We start from the raw sequence: 26,233 nt of genomic DNA on the forward strand, positions 1-26,233 counted from the left end.
TTCTTCTTAAAACAATACTTCATATGCCAAATGCTTTACTGGGGGTTTTTGGAATCTTTCATTAGGTCATGGCCCTTTTCTGTTTTCTTCCTTATTATGAATTTATACATTTAAAAGTATTTCCTTTTAATGTTTTTAATGAGGTTTCTGCACAGACATAAAAAGTGGTCTATTACTTTGATTTAGAATTCCAACATTTTGATTGTGAAAGCTGAGAAAGGAAGAATGCAGTGCTGGACCAATGGAATGTCTTTGTAGTGAGACACCTGGGTGAAAGATCTTTTTGTTCAGTGACCTTTTTCATTGTGATTGCCCTAATGTGATTCAGATTGATTTTGAGCAGGTTTCTTAATTTCCAGGTTGCTTTGTTACATAACTCTGGGGCACTATTTGTTTTGGAGACCATGCCAATAGGATTGCCCTAGATATATACACGAAACATCTATCTTTAAACTGGAGGCAATAACATCTGTGAAGATTGTTGAGGGAATAAATTAAAACAGATCACGTGGAAATTACCAAGCACAAAACCAAAACTTATTAGTTAAGTAACATAGAGGCTTCTGTTATCTAGTTTAATTTTTACTATTAATAGAGTCCTTGATAATTTAAAGGTAATGGTTGGAATACCTATTTCATCTTTTCTGACTTTACTTACTTTGCAAGAAGGAAAAATTCTTGATGGTCTATGGGTTGTTCAAGCTTTAGGTAAACAGAAGATCCTTATTAATGTGAATATGCAATAACAGACTTCCTCTTAACACTGTCAGACATCATGAGGAGGGAATGTTCTATTTTTTGCCTTTTTATGCCATTGAAAATCTTTGATTATGATTTAGAGCTACAATCTAAATTTATGATTGGGTGGTTTTTCCTCGTAGATATTATCTTGGAATTTTTTTACTTTGATTCTTTTTACTGTGAAGTGTTCTGATTGGCATTTTCCTCCAAGTTATATATTATTAATCATATTTAAGGTGAGAAAACACTGGCTTAATTTTTGGTTGATCTGTCATAAAATTCTCTCCTTTTCCAGATTATCTTAGAAGATCTAGGCTTCTGAAATGTTTCCCCTGAAGGATGCTGAAATGGGTGCCTTTACCTTCTTTGCCTCAGCTCTACCACATGATGTTTGTGGAAGTAATGGGCTTCCTCTTACACCAAATTCCATCAAAATTTTGGGGCGATTTCAAATCCTTAAGACCATCACTCATCCCAGACTTTGCCAGTATGTGGATATTTCTAGGGGAAAGCATGGTAAGTTGTTCTTTTCTTCTGTTTTTGTATTCCGTACTCTGTTACCTTGATTAGGTTACAAGTATATGGTGAGCGCATACAATAGTAAGTATATGTGGGTATGTTCATGCCCTCACCTTCAGTCCAGCCAAACTGAGTCTTTTGAGTTTTCCTGATTGCCCTGGCACCTGACAGGTCCCTGTTTTTATACTCTGCTATTTTCTTTCCTGGGTTATATTATTCTCTGCAATCTGAACTTAATCCCTTTCCTAATTTCTTTTATATCTTTTATCAGATTTTATTATCATTTTCTATTTAATTTGTCTCTTTTGAGGAGTCTCAGTTCTTGAAGATAAGGACTAAATGACTTTTGCCCCTAACCTCAGAGAGACAGTACTGCACCTGGTACATAGAAGGCATTCAGTAAGTGCTGAGTGAGTAAATTAATGAATGACTACATTTGAGAGATTCGTATTTTTCAGATCTGAGAATCAGGATTTTTAATTTTCTCTTTCAGAGAAACCACCTATCTTAAGCATATTTCTTCAATTCTGTAAAAAGGAAATGAAAGCTCTCATACCAGAAATTTGAGAAGTGTCTATTTAAATGTATTTTATGATTGAAAGTAGTTATTTGGGCTGTCTTCAAATGAAAACAGTCACTATTTTTTTCTTTTGGAATTTATTCTTTTCTTTCTTTCTCTTTTTTTTTATGAGTTCAGAAGAAGTGTTTATTGCCTTCTTATGTGGTTGCTGTGTAGTAATAAGAAGGTATTGCATAAGCTGAGACACTTAATAGGTAAGAGAGCGATTAATGAATAAGCTGACTTTTCCTCGTTGCTGCTTTTATCAAAGGAAAAATGTTCTCAGCATTGGGCAACTAAATAAAAAGAGCCTCATTCCGGAAACAGAGGTTCCTCGTAGCACACCAAATATTTCTGAGTCTCTTCTGAGCCATGTTGTGGTGGGGGAACATAAACAGGAGCTGGTAGTTTGGAGGAGGGCCAGCCTCAGAGAACGTGTCCTCATCCCCCAACATAGTCAAGATTCAAAGAAATTATTGTATAGTCCATGATGTCCAAATGCTTCCCTGTCCATGCTGAAGCCTCTCTTCTTCCTTAAGGCCGGGAAGACTGTCATTCCGCCAGTGGACAGATCCCTGATGAGGCCCATAGGTTCACCGGGCAGACACCCCCTGTTATTAATGCCACCTAACCCCTCATCATTGTTCCCTTTCTTTTTTTTTTTTTTTTTTCAATTCTATTTTTTTTAATTTACATCCAAGTTAGTTAGCATATAGTGCAACAATGATTTCAGGAGTAGATTCCTTAATGTCTTTTACCCATTTAGCCCATCCCCGCCCCACACCCCCTCCAGCAACCCTCAGTTTGTTCTCCTTATTTATGAGTCTCTTATGCTTTGTCCCCCTGCCTGTTTTATATTATTTTTGTTTCCCTTCCCTTATGTTCATCTGTTTTGTCTCTTAAAGTCCTCATATGAGTGAAGTCATAGGATATTTGTCTTTCTCTGACTGACTAATTTCACTTAGCATAATACTCTCCAGTTCCATCCATGTAGTTGCAAATGGCAAGATTTCATTCTTTTTGATTGCCAAGTAATCCTCCATTGTGTGTGTGTGTGTGTGTGTGTGTGTGTGTGTATATACATATATATACCACATGTTCTTTATCCATTCATCCATCGATGGACATTTGTGCTCTTTCCATAATTTGGCTATTGTTGCTAGTGCTGCTATAAACATGGGGGGTGCATGTATCCCTTCGAAACAGCACACCTGTATCCTGTGGATAAATGCCTAGTAGTGCAATTGCTGGGTTGTAGGGTAGTTCTATTTTTAGTTTTTTGAGGAAACTCCATACTGTTTTCCAGAGTGGCTGTGTTCCCACCAACAATGAAAAAGAGATCCTCTTTCTTGGCATCCTTGCCAAAATCTGTTGTTGCCTGAGTTGTTAATGTTAGCCATTCTGACAGGGGTAAGGTGGTATCTCATTGTGGTTTTGATTTGTATTTCCCTGATGATGAGTGATGTTGAGCATTTTTTCATGTGTCGTTTGGCTATCTGGATGTCTTCTTTGGAGAAGTGTCTGTTCATGTCTTTTGCCCATTTCTTAACTGGATTATTTGTTTTTTGGGTGTTGAGTTTGATAAGTTCTTTATAGATTTTGGATACTAACCCTTTATCTCATATATCATTTGCAAATATCTTCTCCCATTCTGTCGTTTGCCTTTTAGTTTTGCTGATTGTTTCCTTTGCTGCGCAGAACGTTTTTTTTTTTTTTTTTTTTTTGATGAGGTCCCAGTAGTTCATTTTTGCTTTTGTTTCCCTTGCCTCAGGAGATGTGTTGAGTAAGAAGTTGCTGCAGCCAAGATCAAAGAAGTTTTTGCCTGCTTTCTCCTCGAGGATTTTGATGGCTTCCTGGCTTACACTTAGTTCTTTCATCCATTTTGAGTTTATTTTTGTGTGTGGTGTAAGAAAGTGGTCCAGGTTCATTCTTCTGCATGTCGCTGTCCAGTTTTCCCAGCACCACTTGCTGAAGAGACTGTCTTTATTCCATTGGATATTGTTTCCTGCTTTGTCAAAGATTAGTTGGCCATACATTTGTGGGTCCATTTCTAGCTTCTCTATTCTGTTCCATTGGTCTGTTCTTGTGCCAGTACCATACTGTCTTGATGATTACAGCTTTGTAGTATAGCTTGAAGTCTGGGATTGTGATGCCTCCAGCTTTGGTTTTCTTTTTCAAGATTGCTTTGGCTATTCAGGGTCTTTTCTGGTTCCATAAAAATTTTGGGATCATTTGTTCTAGCTCTGTGAAGAATGCTGGCGTTATTTTGATAGGGGTTGCATTGAATATGTAGATTGTTTTGGGTAGTATCGGCATTTTAACAATATTTGTTCTTCCTATCCAGGAGTATGGAATCTTTTTCCATTTTTGTGTCTTCTTCAATTTCTTTCATAAGCTTTCTATAGTTTTCAGTGTATAGATTTTTCACCTCTTTGGTTAGATTTATTCCTAGGTACTTTGTGGTTTTTGGTGCAACTATAAATGGGACCGATTCCTTGGTTTCTCTTTCTGTTGCTTCATTGTTGGTGTATAGGAATGCAACCAATTTCTGTGCATTGATTTTATATCCTGCAACTTTGCTGAATTCATGAATCAGTTCTAGCAGTTTTTTGGTGGAATCTTTAGGGTTTTCCATATAGAGTATCATGTCATCTACAAAGAGTGAAAGTTTCACCTCCTTCTGGATGATTTGAGTGCCATTTATTTGTGTTGTCTGATTGCTGAGGCTAAGACTTCCAATACTATGTTGAATAACAGTGGTGAGAATAGACATCCCTGTCTTGTTCCTGACCTTAGGGGGAAAGCTCTCAGTTTTTCCCCATTGAGGATGATATTAGCATTGGATCGTTCATATATGGCTTTTATGATCTCGAGGTATGCTCCTTCTATCCCTACTTTCTTGAGAGTTTTTATCAAGAAAGGATGCTGTATTTTGTCTAATGCTTTCTCTGCATCTATTGAAAGGATCAGATGGTTCTTGTTCTTTCTTTTATTGGTGTGATGAATGACGTTAATTGTGCAGATATTGAACCAGCCCTGCCTCCCCAGTATAAATCCCACTTGGTCGTGGTGAATAATTTTTTTAATGTATTGTTGGATCTGGTTGGATAGTATCTTGTTGAGGATTTTTGCATCCATGTTCATCAGGGAAATTGGTCTATAGTTCTCCTTTTTAGTGGGGTCTCTGTCTGGTTTTGGAATCAAGGTAAGGCTGGCTTCATAGAATGAGTTTGGAAGTTTTCCTTCTGTTTCTATTTTTTGGAATAGCTTCAAGAGAATAGATGTTAACTCTTCCTTAAATGTAGAATTCCCCTGGAAAGCCATGTGACCCTGGACTCTTGTTTTCTGGGAGATTTTGATTACTAATTCAATTTCTTTTTTTTTTTTATTTTTTTTTTTTAAATTTTTTTTTTCAACGTTTTTATTTATTTTTGGGACAGACAGAGACAGAGCACGAACGGGGGAGGGGCAGAGAGAGAGGCAGACACAGAATCGGAAACAGGCTCCAGGCTCCCAGCCATCAGCCCAGAGCCTGACGCGGGGCTCGAACTCACAGACCGTGAGATCGTGACCTGGCTGAAGTCGGACGCTTAACCGACTGCGCCACCCAGGTGCCCCATCAATTTCTTTACTGGTTATGTGTCTGTTCAAATTTTCTATTTTTCCTGTTTCAGTTTTGGTAGTGTATATGTTTGTAGGAATTTGTCCATTTCTTCCAGATTTCCCATTTTATTGGTGTGTAATTGCTCATAATACTCTCTTTATTTAAACTTTTTTTTATGTTTATTTATTTTTGAGAGAGACAGAGACAGAATGCGAGTGGCTTGGGGCAGAGAGAGAGGGAGGCACAGAATCTGAAGCAGGCTGCAGGCTCCAAGCTGTCAGCACAGAGCCTGATGCAGGGCTCGAACTCATAAGCTGTGAGATCATGACCTGAGCCGAAGTCGAATGCTCAACTGACTGAGCCACCCACGCGCCCCAATATTCTCTTATTATTGTTTTTATTTCTGCTGTGTTGGTTATGATCTCTCCTCTTTCATTCTTGATTTTATTTATTTGGGTGCTTTCCTTTTTCTTTTTGATCAAACTGGCTAGTGGTTTATCAATTTTGTTAATTCTCTCAAAGAACCAGATTCTGGTTTCATTGATCTGTTCTACTGTTTTTTTGGTTTCGATAGCATTAATTTCTGCTCTAATCTTTATTATTTCCTGTCTTCTGCTAGTTTTGGGTTTTATTTGCTGTTCTTTTTCCAACTCTCTAAGGTGTAAGGTTAGGTTGTGTATCTGAGATCTTTCTTCCTTCTTTGGAAGGCCTGGATTGCTATATACTTTCCTCTTATGACCACCTTTGCTGCATCCCAGAGGTTTTGGGTTGTGGTGTTATCATTTTCATTGACTTCCATATACTTTTTAATTTCATCTTTAACTGCTTGGTTAGCCTATTCATTCTTTAGTAGGATGTTCTTCAGTGTCCAAGTATTTGTTAACTTTCCAGATTTTTTCTTGTGGTTGATTTCGAGTTTCATAGCGTTGTTGTCTGAAAATATGTACGGTATGATCTTAATCATTTTGTACTTACTTAGGGCTGATTTGTGTCCCAGTATATGGTCTATTCTGGAGAACATTCCATGTGCACTGGAGAAGAAAGTATATTCTGCTGCTTTATGATGAAATGTTCTGAATATATCTGTTAAGTCCATCTGGTCCAGTGTATCATTTAAAGCCATTTTTTCCTTGTTGATTGTTTGATTAGGTGATTTGTCCATTGTTGTGAGTGGGGTGTTGAAGTCTCCTACTATTATGGTGTTACTATCAATTAGCTTCTTTATGTTTGTGATTAATTGATTTATATATTTGGGTGCTGCCACATTTGGCACATAAATGTTTATAATTGTTAGGTCCTCTTAGTCTGTAGACCCCTTGATTATGATATAATGCCCTTCTGCATCTCTTGATACAGTCTTTAATATCTTAAAGACTAGATTGTCTGATATAAGTATGGCTACTCTGGCTTTCTTTTGTTGACCATTCGCATGATAGATGGTTCTACATCCCCTTTCAGACTGAAGGTGTCTTTAGGTCTAAAGTGGGTCTCTTGTAAATAGCATATAGATGGATCTTGTTTTCTTATCCATTCTGTTACCCTATGTCTTTTGACTGGAGCATTGAGTCCATTGACATTTAGAGTGAGTACTAAAGGATAAGAATTTATTGCCATTATGTTGCTTGTAGAGTTGGAGTTTCTGGTGGCCTTCTCTTGTCCTTTCTAATCTTTGTTGCTTTTGGTATTTATTTATTTTTTTTTAATTTTTTTTTTTATTTTCATCTTTTTCCCCCTCATAGAGTCCCCTTTAAAATTTCTTGCAGGGCTGGTTTAGTGGTCACAAACTTATTTAATTTTTGTCTGGGAAACTGTTTATCTCTCCTATTTTGAATGACAGCCTTGCTGGATAAAGAATTCTTGGCTGCATATTTTTTCTGATTCAGCACATTGAATGTATCCTGCCACTCATTTCTGGTCTGCCAAGTTTCTGTGGATAGTTCTGCTACAAACCTGATCTGTCTTCCCTTGTAGGTTAAGGATTTTTTTTTTCCCTTGCTGCTGGAGTTTAGTCTTTTCATATAAAATTCCATTTAGAAAACCAAAGTAGAAAAGTTGAACCCTATTGGTTAAAAAGTTAGTGTTTCACTAGGAAGATATTTATTGCCTTTTCAGTCAGATTCTGGTATCAGATTCAGAGTCAGATTCTTTTGCATCCCATATCTTAGTCCATTTGGACTGCTATAACAAAACATCAAAAACTGAATGAATAACAAATATTTATTTCTCCTAGTTCTAGAGGCTGGGATGTCCAAGATCAAGGAACCAGCAGATTCCATGTTTAGTGAGGCCCACTTCCTCATGACAGCATTTTTTACATAGTGGAAAAATCCAGGAAGTTCTCTAAGGTCTCTTTTATAAAAGCACTAATCCCACTCATGAGGACAGAGCTCTCAGTACCTAATTATCTTACAAAGGTCCCACCCCCAAACACCATTGCACTGGGGATTATTAGGTCTTAATTCTAGGGGAGGGAGGACACAAATAGTAATCTATTCAATTCTAGATATTTATGATGGTAATATTTTAACTATTTAAAAACTATATTTGGAAACTTAATTGCATGCAGATGTTTTATTTCTTATAATTATTTTAAGTGCATTTCAGTGAAATGCATTTAATTTTTCTAACAAAACACTTTGTAAAAGTTAGCCCTATACATTTGCTGATATTTAAATTATTTTCCTATAAAAATGGCATTTTCATGTGTTTCAACCTAATATTAATGACCCTCAAAAAATGCAAACAACATTTTCCTTGTTTTGTGACAAATAGGCTAAATAATATTTCCAAGTAGTCTGGGTATGGCTTTTAAAAAGTATTTACTTTGAAAACATTTACATTTTATAGACTTTGATTAGAAAATGTTTTTATAATAAGTAATATTAATAGTTAATATTTTTTGAGCATTGTGTATTAGGCAGTATTCTAAGTGCTTTACATATTTTGATTTAATCCTCATAATATTACCATGAGATAGGAACTATTAACTATTCTCATTGTACAGATAAGGATATTGAGATACAGAGCAATTAAGTAACTAATCTAAGGTCATACAATTAGTAAGTAAAAGGTAGAATACTAATACATTTTATCATATTTCAAAAGATTTTTTTTTTTTTTCAACGTTTATTTATTTTATTGTTTGGGACAGAGAGGGACAGAGCATGAACGGGGGAGGGGCAGAGAGAGAGGGAGACACAGAATCGGAAACAGGCTCCAGGCTCTGAGCCATCAGCCCAGAGCCTGACGCAGGGCTCGAACTCACGGACCGCGAGATCGTGACCTGGCTGAAGTCGGACGCTTAACCGACTGCGCCACCCAGGCGCCCCTCAAAAGATTTTTAAAGTTGAAATAAGTGTACATTAATGCAAATATTGGCACTTCTACAATCAAAGCTATTCAATACCTTAAATACTTTGGAGCTCTATTACATACCTAGTGTCTTGAATATTTAGATATGTCTAGTGGTCTGATAAGAGACATGCGGGGGCACCTGGGTGGCTCAGTCAGTTAAGCTTCTGACTTCGGTTCAGGTCATGATCTCATGGTTTGTGAGTTTGAGCCCCACATCCAGCTCTGTGTTGATAGTTCAGAGCCTGGAGCCTGCTTCAGATTCTGTGTCTCCCTCTCTCTCTGCCCCTCCCCTGCTCATGCTCTGTCTCTCTTTCTCTCTCAAAAATAAAATAAACATTGAAAAATTTTGAAAAAAAAAGAGATATGGGAAGGAAAGTGGTAAAAGAGAGTTAATTGTCTTGCCGATGATGAAAATTTGTGATTTTTTTATATTCAAGTATATACTTGAATATATACACATACACACATGTGCACAGACATGTTAAACATTGTTCTGTTGGGACTTTCTTTATTATGCAAGCTGGCCTTGCCTTTGATTGATCTATTCAGCAAATATTAGTAAATATTTACCAGCTTTGGCCTAACCTTTCAAGAGAGAATGTAGGTGGGTCTGTATTAATGCTATAAGGATTTCTTTCCACAGGAAGCAAATTTGGAGGGAAGAGCCGATAGCTAGAATTGAAGCAGAGTTATTAAGATGCTGATGAATTGAAGATATATTTTGGAACCAGTCTTTCTTTCTACTCTGACATTTCTTACCTTATGCTTTGGCATACATAACATCAGTCTATTGGTGTTATAATATTTTTAATGGTCTCTTCTAATACTATGGCCCTCCTTATGCTAGGTGCCAGATATATGAAGATGACTAACATAGGATCCCAGTTCTCAAGGTCTAGAAGTAGTAGAGGAGAAAAATACAAACTTGATTATAATATAGTAATAGTTGTTATAACAGATGATGTACAATGTGCCATCCCATGGGAGTACAAAGGAAAGAATGTTGAATTCTACATTGAAGAATGTAGATATTTATCAAACTCCTATATGTAGAGTTTAGGTGGGATAGGGGACTTTGGAACGCAGAGGAGTAGCTTTTGTGTTTGAACTTTTATTTACTTTCATTTGTTCTAATGGTACCACTGGCCTAAAAGGATTAACAGATTTTCAAGAGATGCTCTGGCCTTTTATTGTTGTCATATTCCTAAGAAAGCAAATCTTAATATCATTTTTTTAAGTTTATTTATTTATTTAGAGAGAATGCAAGTGCAGGAGAGGTAGAGAGAGAGGGGGAGAGACAGATAATCCTAAGCAGGCTCCGCACTGTTAATCCAGAGCCCGATGCAGGGTTTGAATTCACAAACCATGAGATCATGACCTGAGCCCAAGTCAGACACTTAACCAACTGAGCCATCCCAGCACCCCAATATCAGTGTTCTTCATTAATCATTCTTATTTTTAAAGGAATTTACATTTCTTAATTTATTATAATCTTTTTCCCAGAAAATTGACATACAGCATTATGTATATATACATATAGTGTTATATATATATATATATATATATATTATATTACACGTGTATATATGTATTATATTATATGTTTTATATACTATATTTCATGTTATATGTTGTATATTATATGTATATACATGTATATATGTATATACATAGTATATATAGTATGTATGCATATACATATACATACATATATACTATATGCGTACATATATATGATATATACATATATATACACATACATATCATATGTACAGTTTGCTCATGAAAGAAAATATATAATCAAGATGGGGAGAAAGGAAACAAAGAGTAAGATATTAAATTAGTAATATTAATACATAGTTTCTTCACATTAACTATAAATTTTTTGGTAGACTTCTTGTAGGTCAAGGCAAAGATGAAAATTTAACTGCTTCAAACAAAATAATTTCTAAATTTTTACTTAAATCTGGAAAAATGATCAATTGCGAACTTTATAATTTTCATGCAATATATTGTATGTTCAGGTGATATATGAAGACACTAGTATAGAATCTTCTTTGGTATGGGGATATGAGATATCCTATGTTATGTTGTAATGGCCAGTATTCTCGATATACCTAGCTAAATTTGCTTTATTGTTCTTTTTTTGTGTTAATCTCTAAGCAGAAACCTCTGTAAATTCTTGTCCCAATTTTTCTGTGAGTGAACATCTAACTAAATTAAATTTAACACTCAGTTTGTGTGTGTGTACACGTATGTACAAGCATTTTCTGGTTAATGAGTCCATAGTTTTAATCTGATCTCAAAAAGGAATCATAATGTAAAGAAAGGATTTAAAAGCACTTGTGCAAAGTATTGACTACATGGAGAGAATTTTTCTTGTTTATTTAAAGACAATCTGGAGAAGTTCTAATGTAGGCAGCAGCCTCCAAAGTTGATTTGACCTGTGATAGGTGTGCCCTATCACATTATTTGCCAATCTAGACACGCACATTCAGAGCCACTGTATAGAGTTTTGCACAAAACCTTCTGGCTGATGCAATAAGGAGGAACTGAAATCTGATTCTCTAGTTCATTCTGAAAGGAGGGGTGCTTTTTGTAATTGGCTTAAATATAATCATGAAGAGGAGTGGTAACTATACCTATAGTACACCTTATAGATAGCGCTAGCCATTTGCCAAAAGTCTAGAAAGGAACTTTTGGCAAGTTTGTTATTGTTTAAAAAAATTTTTTTTTTTTGCTAAAGTTTTTATTTGATGAATGGCTTCGATGGCATTAACCATATGTTTAAAAATTATAGGAATTATTTGGGGCTTTTTATATCACCAAAGAGCTGATAGATATTATCAATCCCTCAGTGCCTCAAACACTTGTTCCCACCACTACCAATCTAATTAAAAATTCTAAAGAATTTCCAATTGTTAACATTGATCCAGTTTCAAAACTACTCCAAGCAAAGCTTGGCAATATAGTAGATTCTCATTATCATTCATGACTGGTGACCATAATTAATGTTGCTGTTTTTCATCTGCAATTTTGAAGTATGCTTGTCTTCCCAAACTCTTGCTATCTAGTTCTTAGGACTTCTTCATTCTTGTATCCTAAAGTGCCTTTTACTTCTTTCCACTATGTCCAGAAGCCTGTTTGGAGCATCACTTCGTATGATTGGAGTCTTGGTTCTATCCAGTTCTCCCTAGACTTTCTTTACTCAGGATAATTGACTCAATAATCTTAGATATTTCTTACACTCTTTGTTTTCTTCCCTTTACCTAAATGAGCCCCTGTAAACACTGAACTTGGGAAAACCTTATGATATAACCCCTCTGGGGAACACTATTGCTTACTTTGCACAAGACCTTAATTTTTGGTTATCAGTGTCAAATAGAAACTGATCTCTTTAGCACTGTTAGACTTTGTCACTACTGAAGCTAGCTCAACAATCTGGGCAGTTGCCTTAGGCCCATCCACCATATTTCTGGTTACTATGCTTACCCTGCTTGCCCTGCTCCTATCTCAGCAGTGCCTTTTCTAGGGTAACATAGGTCTTGGATATGTAAAGTAGTCGTATGTTTTAAGTTTGACTGCCTGGAACAAAAATATCAGTGATTGTCAAAAAGTTAGGGAATTTCATTATCTTGTTTATATTGGCAATGTCCGTTGTCCTGAAAAATTGTATGCATAAAGAGTAAATAACTAAATTAAAGTAAGTATTGTATAAAGGTCTGTTTGTTCCAAAGCATTCCTATGATTTCAGTTACATTTAGTTTGAAAAATTTGAAAAGGTTCCATTCAGCAATCTCCTTGGTGTACAACACATACTTCTTGATGTAACACCACATGATTTTGGTTTGGACTCCACTTAACTGTCTCCTCAAAGAATTTTGATTTTGGTTCTCTTTCCCCCTTTTATTTTGTTCTTGCTTTGCAGCTATCTCACATCTTTTTATGGTTAATCCTCCCACCTTCCCATTCATACTTGGAGTTACGTGTGACATGTGGTCTGTTTTTGTAACATTACGTTTTCACATGGTGGGTTAGCTCACAAGTCAGGCTTTCACTGTTTTGTATAGATCATTCAAAACTGATTCGAGATGATGTTAGTTTCTTGCTAACTCAAGATGAGGTATTGAATCTCAAAAATCATGGACATTTTATTAGAATTTGAGAACTTGATTTATTAATAGAAAAGTTGAGCAAAGTATCTTTAAAAGACAAAAAAACCAAAAACCATGAAAAAATTTAAGTTAACAAATTTAATCTTTTTCTTTTGAACTTGAAATTTCAACAGGGTTTAGAAACAGAGTGAGGATTATAAATGGTAATGGTAATCATTTTATTTGGTATTAATTTGCCCAGAAATCTTTTGGTGATTGCTAATGAAATAAAAAACAAAATTATTTTAACTAAGAGTTGAAATTCAGGTAGAGAATAATAGAATTGTTAAGGACCTCTAAGATAATTTGTTCCATATTTTTAGCTGAATATACATTTCAACCTAAGTGTCTCTACCCGTTCAGAGTTCCATGAGAGAACTAGAACCCACAGAATATTCATTTTAAGAGATTAATTGCTAGGAACTGGCTTATGTGACTGTGAGGATTGAGTAGTTTGAAATCCAATCATAGGGCAGGCTATCAAGAAGGACAAGCTGAGCTCTTGGACAAGAGCTGAAGCTGCAGTCCATGAGCAGAATTTGTTTTCAGAAAAGCCTCAATCCTGCTCTTAAGGCCTTTACAACTGATTGAATTAGAATCACCCAGATTATCCAGGATAATCTTCCGTATTTAAAGTGAAGTGATTATAGATCTTGATCATTTATAACAATATACTTTTACAGTAACACCTAGATTAATGTTTGGATAACTGAAAACTATAGCTTAGTCATGTTGACTCATAAAACTGATCATCACAATGACCTTGTAACAATACTGGGTTTTAAACACAGAATTTTATTCATCAGTTTTGTCACATAAATATTTATTTAGATATTATATTTAAAAAGTGATGAGCTAGTCTCAGTTTTTACTGTGAATCACAAAAGAATGATGTAGTAACTATATTCTGATAACCTTTCATACTAACATACTCACAATTTACCTTTTTTCCTCTTAAGTAAAAAAAAAATTTATTTAGATATTTCTTTTAGTCTCTTCTGATTCAACTCCTTCATTATCTTTCTTGCTGAATATTGTACTCTTTTCAGTTTCTTAGCATTGACTGGAAACATACAGTTCAGGCTGTAGTTACACTGCAGTGATACTTGGCATTCATCAAATATTTGTTAGAAGAAAGATTATTTCACAGTTCTTGTATGTTTTGCTCTTTAAAGTTCATCTTAGTGTCACATTTGTTTTTTATAAATAATGCCACTACATTGCTGACTTATATTTGGCACATTACTATTCCCAGATATTTTTGTCATATTTTATTCTGTGAAACTATATTGTTTTTATAACAAACAGAAGTTATTTTCAAACAGTGGTCCAGAGTTTCAGGATGAAGACTCTCTAATGATTTCTTGAAAAAACTGGTTCATATTGGAAACATTGTTTTGGTGTATATTCCATTACCTCTGGGAGAAACTTTGATATTCTGCCAAGGATTATGTCTTTGCTGTATTAAAGTAATGGTTTAAAGTTCCATAGAATCCTGAAGCTTTGGCAACTCTGGTTTATGATATTTTGAAGGAGTTTCCAGAAGAAGCCCAGCAATTTTTTTTTCTAAATTATTTTAAGCCAGACAAATTTTAATCTAGTGCCAACACTTTGGAAATATCTCATGGATATGGAGACTTATGGATAGCCAACTTAAAATTATAAATTAATGGAACATGCATGTTTTAATAAATTCTGTTGTTTTTGTTTTATATTTGAAATCAGCACTATTGAGACATTATTATGCCTAGTTTACAACAAAGGCATATAATTTTCCACACAGGACAGATCTCTATTTAGATAATGAGTATCATATAAGACTCTTACTCATTTCTAATGGCTACATCATGCCTTTGCTGAAGTTAATTTATTTAACAAATAGTTTTGTATTAGATACTTGCATGTTTGAGGTGCCATGCAAGTTTTTTATTTTTTTTATGTTTATTTATTTTTGAAGGAGAGAGAGACAGAGTGTGAGCAGGGGAGGGGCAGAGAGAGAGGGAGACACCAAATCTGAAACAGGCTCCATCCTCCAGGCTGTCAGCACACAGCCTGACACAGAGCTGAACACGGAGCTCAAACTCACGAGCAGTGAGATCATGACCTAAGCCGAAGTCAGATGCTTAACCAACCGAGCCACCCAGGCACCCCTTGAGGTACCAGTTTTAGACACTGATGATACATTTTGGACAAGACCAACATTCCTGCCATCATGAAGCATATTATCTAGTGGAGGACAAAGACAATGAAAATGTATACAGATTCTTAGAGTTGAAATAAGTGCTACTAAAGTACAGTGTAGAATTGATTATATTATAGGAGGAGCAAATTGATCTGGGGGCACCAGAAAAGTGTTCCTTAAGGAAGTCACATTTAACTAAGCAACAAATAATAATAATAATAATAATAATAATAATAGCTAGCATTTAGATAGTGATTGCTATGTGCCAGGCACTATTCTTGACCCTTATTATGTATTAACTTATTTCAACCTAACAACTCTATGAGGTAGGTGCTGTTTTTTTTCCTCATTTTATAGAAGACGTAACTGTGGCACAGAGAGAGAGTAGCAAATTTCTCCAAGGTCACAGAGCCAATGAGTAGTAAGCCTGGGATTTGAGCTTAAACAGATGAGTTTGTGCTCTTAACCACTATGTTTCTTGATAGGAGTTAGCTGGGAGAAGAAATGGGGAAGATCATTTCAGGCTAGTACTTCAAGATGGGGGCGAGAAGGCCAGCACAACTGGAAGTTGATGAGCCAAAGTAACAAAAGATGAAGGTAGAGAGGGAGTTATATATTCAGATTTATTATTATTTTATCACTTAGACTTTAGTATGAAAATATGATGGAGGGTAAGAAGAATTAACGTGAGATCAATTAAGAGATTATTGCAATGATCGAATGAGAGGATGCTGGCTTGGACCCACATTGTGGTGGATGGAGCAAACCATGGACCCTGGAAATATTTGGGAGATAGAAATAGCAGGGCTTTTTGTTTGGATTTGAGAAAGGGAGATTACTCCTAAGTTTCTAGCCGAAGCAGCAGGCAGGATGGTGTTACTAGTTTTCTGATAGCACTCAAGGGAAGAGACTTAGGAAGCAAAGGATAAGCTCAATTTGAGTTCTGTCAAGTTTGAGGTGACTTTTGTGTTAAAGTGAGAAATTATCTATAAAAGTCTGCAATGCAGAAAGGAGTTCTGGACTTGAAATAAAACTTGCCAATTTTTTAGCCCTGGGAGTAAATGAGAAAACATAGTATGAAGATCCAGAATCAAAGGTGGAGGAACTGGAAGCATTTCAGTTAGGGTAGAACAGGTGCCACTGTACAGAGGAGACTGAGGACAGGCAGCTGGGTAGGTGTTAGGAAAAATGACAAAATGTTGTCAGATGAAAGCAAAGGAATGCAGCAGCTTCCCATTTGGTTTTTCTGATAGTATTATTTGTTTTTTCCTCTTAGAATTTCATAGTTGTACTAAATTGCTTCAGGTTCAACTTTGCTTACTTTTTTGACTGAACTGTTTTCCTTTTTCATTCTCTTTTTCCTTTTCTCCCCCTCATTAAATGTTCTTTTAAATTTAATTTTCTGTAAGTCCCTATTTAGATCACTTGGAGTCTTTTATCTGACAGTGATGGCTTTCATATAGAGCATTTGTAGTTTTTCTGTTTCTGATCATTCTGTATAATGCCACCACTTCCAACAGCTTCAGCTTCTGAAACTTGACCCCTGTGATATACTGCCCTCATACCTCGCATGACTGCCTGTATACCATTGTCCTTCATCTCTACTCCCACACGCAAGCCCATATTTTGAACCGGTTGTTACTGAGAGTTGTTCCTCATGCTAGATCTCCTGTTCTGAAATTCTCCTTTCCCATCTGCTATTTCATTTTTTCTACCTTAATTACTTTTCATTTTCATCAAACCTCTTTGCAGTGGTCACTATTCTCAATCTGTTTGTGTTCTTACTTCTTTGTTTCATCCTAGTCTGCCATCTATATTTTGTGTTAACTTTCTTCCTTACCTAACCCATTTTGCATAGATAGTCACAGAACCCCAATTTCTTTTAAACCCTTGATCTCTCCTGAAATAACTTTAGAAGTTCCCAACCACTTGTAAAACCAGTTGTACTTTTCTCTCACTCCTCTTACATTCATTCATTTAAAAAAAAAAAGTGTCAGACAATGTGTTAGTCATTAGGGATAAGTGATGAAAAAAATATATATATATTGACCCTCAGAACTGTGCTATCGTATTCTTAATCTGTTGGAAAATAAAAATTACATCATAATATTGATTGTGCCCACCAAAATTTTATATTATTACTTAATCTTAGCAGGCCCCATGATGTTACAAATAATCCCACATCAATTTTCTGTTCTTTCTTCATAGTCATGATTCAGAACATTTCTGCTTTTCTCAAGTTTCTAAACTCAGTTTCAAAACCTTGTGTTTGAACCAGACTGCCAAGACAATTTGTCCCTAGCTCCCAATTTCCCTTTCACTTCAAAATTTCTTTATATCTTCATCCAAGATTTTCCTTTTCCTAGTCTGTGTCAGAAGAAGGGTCACTTCTTTCTTCCAAAAGTAAAACTTTCCATCTGTTTTTGCTGATGCGCATGGGAGAAACTCTAGACAAAAATACAAGATGACATGAAATTGTTATTTAATGTGATGTTTTATTGCATATTTATTCTCTTTTATATACTTGGTAACTATGTGGTTAATATAGAGTTTGAAAAACTCTTGAAATACTATTAACACTGTTAAGTTAATATTTTTAATGGGCTATATTATTTTGTTATTAAACATTTTGTAAATCAAATACAAAGTGGATTTACTTTGTTTTACTCAGAGAGACTGGTGGTGGTAGCTGAACACTGTGAACGGAGTCTAGAAGACTTGCTTCGAGAGAGGAAACCCATGAGGTACCGTGTTATATCAGGACAATGAAATGAACAGCAGAAATTGGCAAAAAAAAAAAAAAAAAAAAGGCATTTTAACTAGAAACTGCAGAGTTTTTATTTCTTTTGTTACTTGTTTAATGATAAAATCCAGGTGCAAATTTTATTTTAGGAAATTTAATTCACAGGCCTCACAAAAATTCAATGTTGACATTGTCCAGTGTCCAGTTTTTATGAGCTAGGCATTCTCCAGAGTACTTAGCAAAAAAATTCCTAAAAAAGATATATATGAAAATTTGAAATGTTTTCAGTACTAAGCATTTCTGTAGGTGAGATTAAGAGTATTTTCCTATGAGTAGTACTTGGTAACTTCTAACTGGTATTCCTAGGGACATAGTAAGTTGTGTTAAGGAAAGACCATGTTGAATGGAGAGAGAATAATCATAGCTTGGGCGGAATCTAATGATATAGGTTAAATTACATTAATTCAGTGGTTCAGTAGTTACTTTCTGTCTCAGACACTTCTGGCAAGAAATGTATATTTCTTGGTATATATATTATTACAAATATACTACTAAATGAATTTCTTCACACATTTTTCTGAAATTATCTTAAAATCATGGGAAATATTACTTTAAAGTTGTACTAAGCCAATGAAAAATGTTTGCCGTAAGTCTTTGTAGGATTGTAATTATCCATCCTCTTTTGAAGAAATATTCTTATTCTTGATTAATACTTTTAAATCACTGCTATATCCTAAATGAAACAAATTTTTTTCAAGGGAGGAAAAAAATGTGTATCTTGCTAGATGGTAGTTATTTAATAAAAGTATAACAAGTAAATTGAATAAAATACTTTCCTTGATCCTTTAAATGATTTGATTTTAAGTGTTCTCTAGAATGAAAGAATGCACATAACAAGTATACCATTGCCTTACTTCTTTGGAAGAGTCTAATCTGACCATAGGTACTAAAAGTGACTTTTGTATATATTTAGAAGTAGCTTAGCCTTATTTAATGAATATGTTTTTATAATTATGATTTTTACATGTCATAGTCTTTGATTTTGTGTTTTTAAGAACATCTTACTCTGTTTGCCAGTTTAAACTTATCCTTTAATTTATAGCCACTGATGTTAAAAGGTATTCTCTGTGAAAACTAGTTGACATCAAAATTGAAAACAAATTGTAGTCACATTTTTATGAAAAAAAAAAACAAACAAAACAACACTTTATTTTAAATCTGCTTGGGTTAAATTTGTATAAAGATTAAAACTAATTGTAGCCATGTCTTTAGCTAGGAAATATATAACTGAGCCTGGGTTAACTTCGTATAATGATGTACAATGCATTATGTATGATGAAAAAGCCACTAACTAGCTGGGCAGCCTTGGACAATTCTTTTAATCATATTTCTTATCGATAAAACAAGGAGTTTTAGTTGATCTAGGGATCATTCTAGGGCAAATTATTCTTAACTTTATATTTTATTTAATATGTATTAAGTTTGATAGTAATATATTGATCTACTGCCTTTGGAAGTATATTTATTTTTTCTTATGCTAATATAATAACCTACCAATGCCCTTTATTTAAATGGTAGATTTCATGACAAATCTAAGTGTAAAATTTCAGTGCTATATTTTAAAAGGCAAATTGTTATAGAAACAAAAGTTTTATGATTCAGCAATTCCACTCCTTGGTAGAGGACCTTCTTAACTTAAGGTACCTCATTTACCTCACTCTAATCCTAGCCCTGCTTTGGTATTTAACCAAGAGAAAGGAGAAATACATATTCACTAAAATATCTGCACAACAATGTTCCCAGAAACATTATTCATAGTAGCCCCTGACTGGGAAGAACTGAAGTGTCCATCAATGGAAGAATGAATCATGTTATTTTAATCAAAAATAAAAAGGAATGAACTATTGCTACATACAACATGATGAGCCTTAAAAATATGCTGAGCAAAAGAAGCCAGTTCTAGAATGATCAGAACTTATGGTGATAGATATAAAAACAGTATTCAACTCTGGTTGGGAGAAGGGACAATGTAGGAACTGATTCAAAATAGCCTTGACAAGGAAACTATCTGGAGTAATGGAAATTTTTTACATCTTGATCAAGGTATTACTTATGTGGTGCATTTTCTTGCAAAACTTAAAGTTCACTGAAATATACACTTCAGATGTGTGCATCTCAACTATGTAAATTATGCCTCATTTATAAAAAAAAAAAAAAAAAAAAAAAAAAAAAAAAAAAACTTGTTCCATTATTTACTTGGCTTGAATTCTAAATCCCTTATATAGCAACAATATTATGTTGTTAATGAAGGTGCTTGATCCAATGGCATACCTGTTTGTATTTCTTTGTTTCTATAAGAAGAAATAGTGTGAATTAGTTGTTGCTGCTTAACCAGTACCTCAACACTTAGTGGTTTAAAAACAATAAACTTTTATCCTTTCATATAATTTCTCAGGGTCAAGAATTCAGGAATGAATTAGCTAGATGGTTTTAACTCAGTATCTCATGAGGTTGGTTGCAGTCCATATATAAACTGGAGCTATAATCATCTGAAAGGTTGACAGGCTAGATGATCTGTTTCTAAGATAACTCACTCATTTGGTGCCAGTTGTTGACAGTAGACTTTAATTCTTCTTTATTTTGAGGGCCTTTCCACTGGTGTTTGTCTATCCTTACAGTATGGGGTTGACTTCTCTAAGTTTCTATTCCTTTTATGACCTAGCCTCAGGAACCACACACCATCATTTCTGAAATAGTCAATTGAATACAGAAGTCAGCCATTCTATTCAGTATGGGAGGGGACTACATAAGAATATGAATCTTAAACATCAAGGATCGATCCTTGGGCATCTTCTTAGAAGCTGGCTGTCATAGAAGTCTTAGAGATCATACATGTAATTAAAAAAAAAAACAGGAGGGAAATACTAAACCAACATTAACATTAACTGAAAAATAACTTAAAAATTAATTTCTTAAAATTATTCAGTATTCATTTAGGCTACATGAGACAGAAAAAAGGAAGAGTTTATACCATGAAGAGAAGGTAGAGTATTAAGGGAATCAAAGTACTAAAGGTGGACCAAGGTCTTCATGGACATGAAGAAAGTTATTAAGATCATAATTGATCTACATTCTGAAAATTGATGTTATCCATGGGCTTATGCTCCCAGTCATTCTGGAGGACCCTGTAAGCTACAACTAGATTAATTCTCTGGTCATCAGGGTAGTAGTAACTGTAGACTGTTCCTTCTGATATTGAATTTTCTTTCTCTGTTCCTACTTGTTATTCCTTTACTTACTAAAAAGTCTAAGACAGAAAAGAGAAGCTGGTGCCTTAGATAAATTTCATTTTACCTCCTGCTCTGTCCTTTCACTGTTTTTTTTCTTTTTTTTACTTTCAATTGTACTGTAAAAAGATATAATTGATATTGCTTTGCCAATAAGATTAAATCCATTAACTTGTGGAAAGTTTTACTTTTCTATACTCATCAGCTTTTATCATTGTTTTAGAGACAAAGCTGATAGCACTGAACACTAGGAGTTTTAACAGTACAAAAGTGTAAAGAAGCCACCTTTCTTCAATGCCTTTGTATGTCTTCATGAGGATAAAATGTTACAGAGAGAGGCATATTCTTTGAGTAGATAAACATGAATAGCATTTATGCAGATTTCATGTTGTCTTTCATACCATTTACATTTTTTTTATGTTTATTTTTTTTAATTTTTTTTTCAATGTTTATTTATTTTTGGGACAGAGAGAGACAGAGCATGAACGGGGGAGGGGCAGAGAGAGAGGGAGACACAGAATCGGAAACAGGCTCCAGGCTCTGAGCCATCAGCCCAGAGCCTGACGCGGGGCTCGAACTCCCGGACCGCGAGATCGTGACCTGGCTGAAGTCGGACGCTTAACCAACTACGCCACCCAGGCACCCCAATGTGTTTATTTATTTTTGAGAGAGAGACAGAGCGCGAGCAGGAAAGGGGCAGAGAGAGAGAGGGAGACACAGAATCAGCACAGAGCCGGATGCCAGGCTTGAACTCACAAGCTCACCAACTGCGAGATCATGACCTGAGCTGAAGTTGGACACTTAACCAACTGAGCCACCCAGGCGCCCCTCATTTACATTTCTAATAGTCATTTTCACTTATGTAAAGTAGAATATATAGTAGTTTTTATGGATCTTTGCAATTTCTTCAAGTAAGATATATTTAAACAGTTTTGTAACTAAAGTACTATGTTCTAATCATTCTGGTAACAGACTAAAATTCAGTATTTTCCTCATTCATTTTGGAGTAAAACATTCAGCACTTACTGCCTTTGAGTAGACATGATTCTTTCAGGTTCAGTTCCAAGTTGTTATCTGATCCATCCATCTAAATTAGCTTTGTTGAAAACTATTTGACTTTCCACATATTTGGATTACATTAGTCTCCAATAACAGCAGATTTCATGTGCAGAGTTGCTGTATTGCAATTTTAATTAATTCTGTAACCTGTTTATGGAAAGTGAGAAGATGTCCTTATGGCTTATAAATCATATAAATTTCCCCTACTGCCAAAAGTAAGCACCCTGCACCTGTAAGAAAGGCTGATGCAAAGTAAACAGGAAATCTATTTAGATGGGCTTGCAATTTGAGACCCAGGATTTTTACTTGTCCATCTGTCTCTAACTGTTGCAGAACTGTGAGCTGCCAGTTGTCTGGTAGTTATTTGTAGGTCATTGTCTAAACTTAAACATCATCCAAGGCATATATCTTACTAGGTTTATATTTTGAAGAAAAATTTAACTCTTTTGTAAAATTGGTGAAATGGGGGATAGGGGAATGAAAACTAGAAACTTAGAGACATGCCTTATGTCAGTTGACTCACTTTTTTCATAACACATTTAATATCATTGAACTAAGTGATATTATACTAAAACATTATAGTAGTAATTCATATTACAAATATATTATAACTTGGGACACCTGGGTGGCTCACTAGGATGAGTGTCCAATTCTTGATTCCAGCTCAGGTCATGATCCCAGGGACATGGGATCTAGCCCAGCTTCAGGCTCTGTGCTCAGCGCAGAGCTTCCTTAAGATTCTCTCTCTTCTCCTCTCTGCCTCTCTCCCCTGCTCACGCACACACTCTCTCACTCCCTCTCTCTAAAATAAAAAAAACAGTGGCACCTGGGTGGCTCAGTTGGTTAAGTGTCCAACTCTTGATTTCAGCTCAGGTCATGATCTCAGGGTTCATGAGATCAAGCCCCACATCAGGTCTGTGCTGACAGTGCGGAGCCTGCTTGGGATTCTTTGTCTCTCTTTGCCCCTCCGCTGCTCATACTCACTGTCTCTCTCTCAAAATAAATAAACTTTAAAAATAAAATAACACAAAACACCAAAATACTTTTTAAAAAGAGAAGAAAAGAAAAGAAAAAATAAGTATATTATAACTTAAGCCTATTTTAAGGCCTCAGATCCCACTGGAAAACCAAGCATCTTTTTTTTTTTTTTTTTTTTTTTTATCATTCTTAATGGCCCTAAAACTCTTTTGAGAATTTGTGTTATCCAAACAGAAAATAATAATTTTGCGCTATGACCTGGAGGTGTTGTCAAGTCAGTCTCTTATAAATTAATGTTATTTGTACAGATAGTTTGCTGATCTGGTTTGAAAGAGAAAACTCACCATTTTCTGTATAGTTTATTCGAGCTTGAATATGAGGAATTAATTTTTGGAGAATGCTTCTCTCTTCTCAGTGGCTTTTATATGTTACTTGTGCCAGGGTTCAATCTGCCAATATTTCTCTCCAGTTTCAGTTAAATGATAAAAATTATTTGTTGGAAACATAAAGGCATGGAATTCAATTAAACTCCTATAACCAGTAGGTTTCAAGAAACAAAGTACAGCATTTGGAATGTTTGTTTGAAGTCATCTCATATTTGGTGCCTGTGAATCTATTTAATTGCTACCCTGAAGCCAGATTCAAGATACTGAAAAGTGGGGAAATTTAAATCTCAACTCCTTTCTGAAATATTTTCCAAGAATGTTAAAAAGAGAGACATACCTTCATCATTCCTATTAAAGCAAGCATGAGGAAATGGTTTGCCTTTTAAGTCTAGCTGCTATTTGGAAAGTATTTCCCTTTTGTGTTCATGTTCTTCAGGGCATGTACTTTTGCTTCATCTGTAACAGTGTCAGCGAGTATAGTTCAGAGATATTCAGCAGAGTTTTGGCACTTGGAGCAAAGTTTCTGCATTGTCCTTAAATTTGCAAGTGAAGGCGGGGTGAGTAGTGCAAGCATGTTTCTTTAATAAAATGTTTGTCATATGTTTTTAGGGTTATGGTTTTGAAAATTTACCAGAGAACCATCAGCATAGCAGAGGTTATACATGGTTATACATGGAGACTTTGATGGGAAGCAGGCAATGTCTGCAGCTGTTCACTAGTTTGATGGAAAACATGATCTGACTTACTCGGATGAGTAAGTTTTATTTGCCCCTATTAAAAGGTTGCCTACTCACTGAATTAGATACCCCAAAGAATTTTGGACACGTTCTAGAGTGCAGTCCATGATGGATAATGAGCACAGGTCATAGTCTTCAGAAATGGATAGTATATTGTCTTATTTTAGAAAAAAATAACCTGATAGTGGAAGTTAAGGCTCTCATACTTTTTTTTTTTCCTTCCCTTCAAGGTCCCTAGTTTCAAAATGCATTTGAAATTATTACCATGTAGTCAAATAACTTAGGGATTTATATAACTGGTGTATATTTTTTTTCTATTGTACTTGTTTTGTGTAAGGATAGGAAATAATACCAAAAGATGCTCTTCACTCACGCTGGGAATCTTGCAGCTATCCTGTGCTTCTTCCTCTCTTGTACCCTAAATCCTGTTAGCCATCAAGTATCATTAATATAACCTTGGTGGTGTTTCTCACATCTCTACTGTTTTTTACATTCTTTAGTTCAGGCCTCATTAACAAACTGCTTGATTATTGCATTACAACATTCTCCTAACTGGTCTTCCTGCATTAGTCTTTAATATACTCCATTAGTATTGTCTGCTGCCATATTAATATTTTTAATATTAATTCCCTGCTTAGAGACATTTGGTGGCTCTCCATTTTTGTGTGTGGCGGGGGGAGTGTTTTGTAGGCATAGGATCTGACTTCAATCAAACTCTCTATATTATTTCCAAATAGTGTCTAAATTATGCAAGCAGTTTTTATTGTTACTGATAATATAGTTGAGGAGATGGAGGGCCAGAGAAATGAAATACAACATGAAGACTGAGGTGTCTTTTTGTCCAAAAGTGTATCTCCAATCTTTGGCACAATGTATAGCACTTCTTTAAGTTACTTACTTCTCTCTATATGCCATACCACTGAACCAAAGCAAATATTTTATTTCCCTACTCCAAATTTCTTTATCACATTGTATCTCTCCAGTTGTAAGGTGCCTTTTCCCTTTTAGCTTATAGTTGTTTGCCTACAATTATAGAATTAAGCAAGCTATGATTTGCCTTCCCTAACTAACCATATATTTTTTGACGTCTATACTGTATTTTTTTTTTATTTTTCTGCCTCTAAAATTGTTAGCATAAGAGTTTCCATATAGTTAAATTGTTGTAAATGAACAATTTAATGATCTATGTTTTTGTTTAGTCATGCAGTTTGAATTATATTTTCCTATTATCTTTCTTTTAATCATGTGCCATAATTTTCTTTCCCACACAAATGAGTTTTGGTGAGTCTGATTCAAACGTTATCTTGGTGATTTTTAAAATTATTTTCTTGGAAATATTTTTTTTTTAAAAATAGAATGAGTACACAAATTGTTCATTTCCTTCCTCGCAGTTCTGGGGAAGAATCTACTTCTAAACTCATTTTAGGGTGTTGGCAGAATCCAGTTCCTTCCCATGGTAGGACTGATGTTTCTATTTTCTTGATTACTATCAACCAAGGGCTGCTCTCAGCCTCTGGAAGGCATTTGCACTCCTGGTCATATGGCCGTCTCCATCTCTGAAACCAAAAATGGAGAATCTCCCTAACCATATCCCACTCATGCCTGGAATCTTTCTTAGTTCCTCTGTCTCTAACCTCTACATCCAGATTTCAAGACTCATGTGATAAGGTGAGGCTCAACCAGATAATTTCCCTTTTTCCCTTTCTTAAAGTCAATTGTGCCATATCACAGCTTGATCATGGGCGTAAAATCCATCATATTCGTAGCCCTGGGGATCATGCAGGGTATAAGTCAAGGAGCAGGGATCTTGGCAACCATATTAAAATTCTGCCTACTTCAGTTTGGTTATTGGGAAAATATTGGAGAAAATTTTTTAGTCTTCTAGGAAGTGTTATATGGTGTTCTTTTTTATATTAGTCATTGCGGCTGA

At 35.1% G+C, this 26,233-nt stretch overlaps 2 protein-coding genes across 4 annotated transcripts in view; one reads left to right on the forward strand and one right to left on the reverse strand.

The window, feature by feature from the left end:
- The window catches only part of AIMP1 (aminoacyl tRNA synthetase complex interacting multifunctional protein 1), a 66,205-nt gene extending 58,584 nt beyond the window's left edge, over window positions 1–7,621 (reverse strand). The window contains exon 1 of the mRNA XM_030313312.1: window positions 7,609–7,621. The gene's annotated coding sequence lies outside the window, so the exon portion shown is untranslated. The remainder of the gene's footprint in view (window positions 1–7,608) is intronic.
- TBCK (TBC1 domain containing kinase) overlaps window positions 1–26,233 on the forward strand; it is a 231,502-nt gene that overhangs the window by 5,113 nt on the left and 200,156 nt on the right. For all 3 annotated transcript variants that reach the window (XM_030313307.2, XM_030313304.1, XM_032592924.1), the window contains exons 2-3: window positions 1,037–1,257; window positions 17,785–17,857. In XM_030313307.2, the coding sequence (XP_030169167.1) occupies window positions 1,065–1,257; window positions 17,785–17,857 (266 nt within the window). In that variant the 5' untranslated portion in view covers window positions 1,037–1,064. The remainder of the gene's footprint in view (window positions 1–1,036; window positions 1,258–17,784; window positions 17,858–26,233) is intronic.

This window comes from Lynx canadensis, chromosome B1, assembly GCF_007474595.2.
Source record: "Lynx canadensis isolate LIC74 chromosome B1, mLynCan4.pri.v2, whole genome shotgun sequence".
Lineage (NCBI taxonomy): Eukaryota > Metazoa > Chordata > Mammalia > Carnivora > Felidae > Lynx > Lynx canadensis.